At 30.5% G+C, this 8,918-nt stretch overlaps 1 protein-coding gene across 1 annotated transcript in view; it reads right to left on the minus strand.

The window, feature by feature from the left end:
• The window catches only part of LOC123014084 (sodium-dependent serotonin transporter-like), a 29,263-nt gene that overhangs the window by 2,136 nt on the left and 18,209 nt on the right, over positions 1-8,918 (minus strand). Inside the window, exons 4-8 of the mRNA XM_044412958.1 lie at positions 8,062-8,275; positions 7,867-8,005; positions 4,438-5,046; positions 1,098-1,298; positions 878-1,045 (exon numbers count right to left, since the gene is read on the minus strand). Of these exons, the coding sequence (XP_044268893.1) occupies positions 878-1,045; positions 1,098-1,298; positions 4,438-5,046; positions 7,867-8,005; positions 8,062-8,275 (1,331 nt within the window). The remainder of the gene's footprint in view (positions 1-877; positions 1,046-1,097; positions 1,299-4,437; positions 5,047-7,866; positions 8,006-8,061; positions 8,276-8,918) is intronic.

The raw sequence follows: 8,918 nt of genomic DNA on the forward strand, positions 1-8,918 counted from the left end.
AAAAAAGTTTGAACAATTTAATTTATTTTGTACTTAATGTTAAAGAGTCCTTTTATCACCTAATTATAGTAGATAAATTATTCTTTTATAGTCTAGTGAAATCAAGTAATTTTTATCTACTGTTTATATTTTATCAACTAATTTCAGTAGATAAAGTAGTCTTTTATCGTCAAATGAAATAAAGATTGTTTATCTACTCCTGAAAAAAGTCCACTCGTGACTTCGTCTCTCGTAAACTTTAATTCTTCACTCGTAGATAAACAATTTCTTTATTGTCTTGTATAATAAATAACTATTATTAATTACAGAAAATAATGGGTAATTTTGTATTTAGTTTCCATGGAAACGCTACTTTCAGGCGATCCGAGGGCTATATGCACTTTGCAGCGCTCTCAAAGAATTTTTTTTCAGTCATTTTTAAAACGTCCGTTTTGAAACTTATGTGAGAACATAGTAAAAATCTAAGGATCTAAGGATGGTAAAGATCTAAAGATCTAAGAATTTTTTGAGAATTTTAAAAACCTGGTTAATTGTTTTTTTTTGTTTTAACGATATTTTTTTTAATTATTTGTTAATAACAAGTTTTTAGAATACATGCATTACCACATCCGTAGAGTACCTATGTATATTTATTGTTTAAAAAAAAGAATATTTTAATATGTTGATTTGTTCTTAAGGTATGATATTTTTTTTTTTGCTTAGAGGTACTTAATTTTGTACATCCCCGCATTTTTTCAATATATATAAAAAAATAAAAAACTGTAAAATACGTTTCACCTATTTTTATGCGTTCTATGACATATCCCAAATTTACGAAAATCGGAAACGATGAGATTTAAAAGTGATCGTTTTGTCGTGGAATTCCTATAATTCTTACCTGAACCAAGCTTCCCGGAGTTATTGCAAATTTATAAACGATATAAAGAGGGATGCACATAATGGACGAAGCTGTTAGGGCATAACCAACTTTGAAACTCCACTCGGGGTACTCATATTCAGTCCCCAACATTTGTTCGTGGCTTAGAAGGGAGAAAATGAAAATTGTCTACAAGAAAAATATTCAAATTGATCCAAACTAATTTTTTTTCCATTTTTACCAAGAGAAAAACAGGACTAATATATTTCCAACACATCCTCCAAAAAATCCCCGGCTTATGACCAATCATCTTTTCGATGTCTCGTGCGAAATTATCGGTGCCATACAACCAACAAACTCCTGCCGCTTCCACGAAAACGACAAAAAGGATGGCCAAGCCGGGGCCGTAAACGTTCAGCATGTTCACTAAGTAGACGCCCCCCTGAAAATAAGCAAAATCACTGGCTGAAACAGGCCCTGTTTTTGCTGAAACTGAAATTGTGCTCTTGTTCTTTACGTTTCAATTCCGGAAAGTCAAATATTACAGTAATGTTTTTTATTTCAACTGTTTTAAAAAAATTTGCCAAAAAATTGATTTGACATTGTGTGAAATATCACAATACGTGATACGGTAAGTGTTCCTTGGTTACATTTAGCGGCTCTGATACCGTAATAGCTCACTTCCCGTACTGGGGGTTGGAAAGTTTAATCTACCAGGCAGTATAAAATATATTGTTTTTTCAGCTTCATAAAACCTAATGTGTTCTATTTAGGTTTTTTAATGGAATTAAATTAAATTATCCAAAAACAATTATTTTTATGGTTTGTTTCAACTGAATTAGGAAAAAAACATTTTTCTCCAGCCGAATTATTTTTTTAGTCATTTTTGAAAGGTAAAATTGACGTTTTTATAAGTTGAAAAAAATTGTTATCATGGCAATTCTTACTTATACAGAGTGTTGGAGTTGAAAATTGACTTAGTTATAGAAGAGTACAGAAATACTGTAACCGAGAAAAAAACTCACACAATTGTTATTATTAAGAATGTTATTTAACTCCAAAATATTGGTACAAGGTTTGAGGGTCACTGGAATTATTTCCTTGTTCAGATAAAATTGTGTTGTTGTAACAAATAAAAAAATCGTTTCCATGACAATTAAAGAGAAATGTCACTTCATAGTTTTGACACTGTCATCATTTGATTTGCTTTTGCTGTAGTTTTTATCAAAATTAGAAAATCTTTAGTTTAATCTCTTCCAGTAAAATGGTTTCCAGTAGGTTTGATTTGTTTTTCCTATTTTTTTTGCAAATTTATGTACATGAATCGCAAATATTAAAATAATAAATTGGTTGTCGTGATTTACGACGAAATACAAAGTAATGGTACTGATGGCCATTGTTGCAGCTGAAGCAGCAGTTCTCAAAAAAAAAAAAATAAAATGAATTATTTCTTTTCATAACGTGAATTTTTGTTTTACATAGCGTACTAGTTTTCTTCTACCGTAAATATCATCTCATTTAAATGTTAACCTCAAGGCCGTGAACACCCTGTATAAATCTAAAATTAAAAAAAATATATTTCTTCTTTTTAATCCTCTCTTTAAAAAATCTTAAAAAAAAATATTTTTGCATTTATATTCAAATAAATTGCGTATATGATTGTTGTCTAGAGAAAAAATAGCATGTTTTGTTCGACTTAAAAATGAATTTTTTTCTCGTAATTATGAAAAATTTGCTCGCCAAAAAACTGACACTTTTAATTCTATAATAATACAATATACTATGGCTATTATTTATTTGTTTTCAATATTTTGACGTTATTTTTCTCGATTCGGACAAATTCAAAATGAAATATATATATTTTTTCAAAAGTTTTATGTGGTACATTGCTAGTTTTTATCAAGAAATTATACGATAATACCAATTTTCTTTCTTACAAAATATAACAAACAAATGTAGATTTTTCAATAGTTAGTCAAGAAAGTTGAATTACTATGTTTTGCAAATTTTTATTTTTAAAGTAATTATTATGTACTCAAATATTATTTTAAATGTGACAACAAATGCAAAAATATTTATTCTTTTACGAGAAATTAAAAAAATCAAATAAGTGTTTTGGATTTTGGTAAAAAAATACATATTAAAATATCCTTCGAGTCTAACTAATTTTATATTCAACAATGCAACCCAAAATACAAAATACAGATGTCCGGAAAATCGATTTCGGAGGGTAGTTTCCTACCCTCAAAATAAGAAAAAGACGTTGTTTTTCGCGAAAATGGTGCGTCGTACAAAAATAACCAAAGAGACATTTTTTTAAGAAAATTAAATAGCCAATAAATTTGAATCTGCCAAAAAAAATACAAATTTTTTTTCCCAAGCAAAATTTTACGTATTAAGATATTGACTCCTCTCTAATTAAGCTACAAAATTTTGATACCAGTGCGAAAAAATCACTCCACATGCAAACTTGTAAATTTATGTCCATCGATTACTGTGATAATTGAAAAAAAAAGTTTTTTGCCTGCCATTTTCAATATTTTAAGGGGTTCTAGTTCCCCAGGAAGCATTTCCGAACATAGGTCCATAAGAATTTTTTTTCTTATTTTGACCTAAGGAACCACCGGCCGAAATCTTTCAACATTTTGTTCGAACACCTTGTATACCTTATAAATCTAATTTTTTCGTTGACCAATTATTAATGTCAATATTAATGAATGATTTTGTCTAAGAAAAGATGTACTTATTAATGGACGTATTTTTTTTTTTCATTACGTAACTCTTTTTATAGTTTCGACGTTTTGATTTGGGCAACCAGATGTACCACAGAAACAAAAAAACAGTGACAATAACTTTAGCATTATACATTTTACATAAAATTGGTTTTGATTTGGTATTAATCTCAAATATTGTCAATAAAAAAAATTACGGTCAACAAAAAAAAATTGTAATCGACTCTTTTGTTAATCTCAACTATTAAACAGTCTTTATTAACAAACTAGTTTATTTATTAAATAACTATTATTTCACTTTTGTTAAAAAATTGGTATATTATTTAAAGGAATTCAATGTTAGTTTGTCCCAAATCAAGGCTTTATAAAGCTGTAGGTCAGTTTCGTGTTTTTTTCAATGCACAATTTCACTTTTTCGCAAGGGTGCGCCAGAACTCGCGCCCCAGAGAATAAGGCCATGTGTGTAAGATACTAGGAACATGAAAAAAATGTTTAAAAAATTCTATCTGTCAAAAAATTTTGACATTTATTTTTTGACATTTGACATTTTTTATGTCGATATAATGATACTGATGATCTTGTATATGTTTTTTTATAATTATTTAGTAAAGGTACAAAAATTTTGCCAATAAAAGCCATAAATAATATGAATGGAGTTACAATTTAGGATACAGCTTCCTTGTTTTCGCTTCTAATAGCCTGTAGCAAAAAAACTTGGAAAATTAATTTTCCAACAGAAATAAATAGAGTCAAAGTGCTAAATTTTTTCTATATTCCTGGTATCTTACTTTATATGGCATTTTTTTCTGGGGCGCGAGTTCTAGCGCACCCTGTATTTGAATTTCTTACATAAGTTGTCGTCGGCAAGGCACAAATGTAGATCCCGAACAACAGCGCCGCCACGAAAATCTCCCTATGCCTCCCCAATGCCTTGGGGTACTCATCACACAGCGCCGTGATCATCGCCTCCAGCCCCCCGAACGTACTATCCAACCCCAACGTAATCAACATAAGAAAAAAAATAATAGACCAGAAAACCGAGCCGGTCATCGTCGCAATGGCCTCCGGATACACAATAAACACCAACCCCGGCCCCTCCAGCCCCACCATCTCGATGCTTTTATGTTGCACGTGGGCCATGTACCCCAAGACCGAGAAAATCACAAAACCGGCCAAAAAGCTCGTCAGACAGTTGATACTACTGGTCAAAAGCGCGTCTCTGTAGCAGTTATTGTTGAATTTGTTGTAACTCGAGAGGGCTAGAAGAGTGCCAAAGCCCGGCCCGAGTGAGAAGAAAATTTGCGAAGCAGCGTCGATCCACACGCGCGAATTGTTGAGTTTGTGCCACTCGGGGGTGAGGTAGTAGCGGATGCCTTCGGCGGCCCCGGGGAGGGTGACCCCCCGACAGAGGAGGATTATGAGGACGACGTAGGGGGCTAAGGCTGTTATCCACACCGCCTGCAACGATAAGAAACAATTTGAGAGGGATTTGGGCCAAGGAGGAAAAATTAGAATTTGATGAAAGGATGTGTGCGATATTTGAATCGTGTCATACACCTCAGATATTTCCCAAAGCCGGTTTTAATAGGGGCTAAAGCGAATTTTATAGAGAAGGTAATGTAATATTTGTCCAGTTGACGCGAAATGTGCCCCCGAAACAAATTCAATTTTAACAATTGTTTCAGATTTTATTAAAAAAAAAATTAAGTATAAAAATTTGAAAGACTCAAATAATTCATAATGTAATTAAAATAAAGAAAAATGTCATTTTATTAAGTATGACATTTTTTTATTATTTTTGCACAAAATACGAATCTTTAATTTTCTAAAGATTTGGGATTGTTTTTTTATTGATTTCTGACGTTAAAATAGACTTATCATAAAAAAATTCAACTCTAGTGTTTAACAATTATTTATTAGCGCATTGCCATCAAAAAAAAAAATAGAAAAAAGAAAGAAAAAAACAAGAAAGAGTGTAATTATACATTGTTGCAATGTGTTAAAAGAATCTCATGGTCTAAAGTTTGTATTTTGTTAAGTAAAGCAGCAAAAATCTTGTGTTTCTAAGATTATTAGTTCTTGTATAATAAATTTTTATCAGTTTTCGTCAAAGACATTTTTTTTTCAAAAATTAAGAAAAACTGACCAATAAAAGTTTAACTTAAAAACATCACCATGTAGAAGATGTTTAACAATTAATATTATTAGGGCATTGCTATCAAAAAAAAATAGAAACAAACAAAGAAAAAAACAAAACAAAGTGTAATTATACATTGTTGCAATGCGTTAAAAAAATCTCATGGTCCTAAAGTTTGTATTTTGTTCTGTAAAGCAGCGAAAGATTATTATTAGATTATTATTATTAAGATTATTAGTTCTTGTGTAAATAAATTTTCATCAGTTTTTGTCAAAAGAATCATTTTTTTTTCAAAAACTCAGAAAAACTGGCCAATAAAAGCTTTACTATAAAAACGCTATGCAGAAGATGCAAATAATATATTGATTTATTAAAAAAAAAGTTTCCGAGATTTGTCAAAATAAATTGAATATATAGAAATTTTTAAATACCTTAAGATCTAATAAAGATCAATAATGATTTTTTCACTACTAATTGTAAAAAGTTCCATTATTTAGTTTGTCGAAAGATTGTAAAGTTATTTTTCTATCCTAGTGGTCAATAATAATTTATTATTAACCAAGGGCGATAATAGATTAGAGGTGAGTAAATACCGACAATGGAGGGTATTTCCTTGATACAAATATTTCTGGAATATTAATTATTATTATACAAGGGGTCCCACTTAGATTTTCGGGTCTAATATCTCTGCTATTTGCCAATTTATGAAATTTTAAATGTAGTCAAGTTAGAACGTGAAGATTAAATTAGTATCAATAAAATTACCTCAAAATAAAAAAAATAATTTTAAGACATATTTTCACAATTTGAAATTAAGGAAAACAAAACTATATTATATTGTTAAGTACTAAAAAGTAGACCACAAAATATAAATTAAATCACTCGTCTGAATCAGCAGAAATACGTCGATTATGTTGTTAAAAACTTTAAAACAGCAACAGCAACAACAAATTTCCATAAATAATAATAATAAAAACAATACATATAGTTCAATAAGGGAAAAATATTTTCTTAGGTCCTGTTCTCTCAAAATTTATTGTTGTTATTGATAAAAGAAAGACTTAAACCTCCTTATTTAAAAAATATCAAAATAATTCCACCTCTAATTTTCTTCGTTTTAAATCTGCCAAAACAACAAATGGGCTTATTTCATGTTGAAATATTATCGATAGTAGGGAAAATTTTAACACTTTTTTCCTTTTCGAGGTAGTTTTTATGTTATTTTAACAAATATTTCATATTATGAAGTTAGAAAATTCCTAAATATACAGGATGTTAAAAAAAGATTGTAAAATATTCAAGGTAATATTATGGTCCAAAATAAACAAAAAAGTCTGAATAAACATGAATCCGTAAAATAAGGGTTTCGGTGATATCGAATGTGAAAATTTTTAGAATTTTTTTTTTCAACAAACTGCAGATAAATGTTTCAAAAAACGAATAATTTTCGATATCTCCAAAATCGTGACTTTGCGGACTTTTTTGTTTGTTTTGGTTCATACTATTACCTCCTGAAATATTTTACATTCTTTTTTAACACCCTATAGATGAAGAAGTAAAAAATTACGTAATTTGATTACGATAAAAATAGAATAATACTTTCAACTTAAGTTAATAATTCAGGTAAGTAATTAAATACTGTCCGTCAAAATGCACAGTAAGTAATGCTATATTCTACACCATCGTATTTTTAGCTAATAAGTGTGCTAGTAGTGAAAAAATATTATATAAAACACGACAGAGAAGATTTTTATAGCTTCGCATTTATTGTTTCCTTCGATGCTACAAATCTCAGGTAATAAACAGCTCGGCTGAGAATGTCTCTTTTCCAACTTGTGATATAATATACTATTAGCAGTTTTCTGTGACACCAAAAGGAAATAAATAAATAATATATAAAAAAATAAATAAATAATAAAAATATGAATTTGAAATTAAAAAAAAATTCAATTTTGTTTTGAAAAATCTTTCCTCCTCTTTTTCCTGCACACTGATAAAAAAATGAAGAGAAAAAACTTATTACAAGTCAGATATTTTTTACATGTTTACCTTCTTTATATTTTTTATTAAATTATTTATAGTTGTTATTTATATAAAAGGAAATGAACGTCTGTGTTGCATTTTTGTGTGTTTATTGTTACCTTTCCGGTGCTGCGAACGCCCTTCCACAGCGAGAAATAAACAAGAACGAAAACCGCAAAGACACACAGAGCTAATGCCGGCTTAATAGGACCCATTCTGTTGAGGCCATCGGATTTGTATTGTTCTAGCACCTCTCGTCTGCAATGAAATCAACCCAAAATTAGATAAAACCAAACAATGGTGTGTTAATTTACTCGAAAAATTCTTTGGCAGGACTTGAGGAGTTACTGTTGACGCCGATGAGGGCAGTAACAGGTCGACAGTCTCTGGTGTTCCAAGAATTGTGACAACTCGTCCACGGCAACTCCGATTGAAACGACGCAATTAAATAATACAGCGCCCAGCCAATGATGGTGTTGTAGTACATCCCCATGTAGATGTCGATCAAACAAATCGCATATCCAATTCCTGGAAAAAGCAAGTTGAGTCACCTGACCTTCAAGTTTCAGGAATCGCTGATCAATTTCATGCGCGCTGCAAAAGTTTCAGGATAATTAAAACAGCACGAGAGGTTGAAAAGTTAAAATTCCTCGATAAAATGTGTGTTAAGTTGAAGATGCGGCCAACAACAGAAACCTTTTAGCTTCGAGTGGAATCGTAATTTTGCTCATGTTCATTTCATTAGCGCGTTTATCTTTGACACTCCCTTTATATAAATGAAGGTGGACGGCGAAATGCGTTCGGGTGGTCGGTTTATATGGAAGAGCGATTTCAATTTCAAATCGGCACAAGGGATTCATCCATTCTATTGTTTGATAAACCGAGTCGATGGAATCCAAGTGCGGACGGACGATTTTTATGCAACGATGCTTATATCAACGATAAGTAAAGAGAATTAGGAGAAAAAAAAAAACACTTGGTATAGAAAATTGGTGGATGCGCCGGGAAAACCCCATATTTATTATTATTTTTTAATGAAAAAAATTACTCCTACTTTCTAACATAAAAGTTTTTGAACAGAATTACTGGCGCAAATCGCAAAAACCGACCAAAATTTTGAAAAAAAAAAAACGAAAATATTGAAAACGTCACAATCGAGCAATAATGTTTT

This window comes from Tribolium madens, unplaced genomic scaffold, assembly GCF_015345945.1.
Source record: "Tribolium madens isolate multiple individuals breed KSU strain unplaced genomic scaffold, Tmad_KSU_1.1 Scaffold_97;HRSCAF=244;Tcas5.2_LG3a, whole genome shotgun sequence".
NCBI classification, from domain to species: domain Eukaryota; kingdom Metazoa; phylum Arthropoda; class Insecta; order Coleoptera; family Tenebrionidae; genus Tribolium; species Tribolium madens.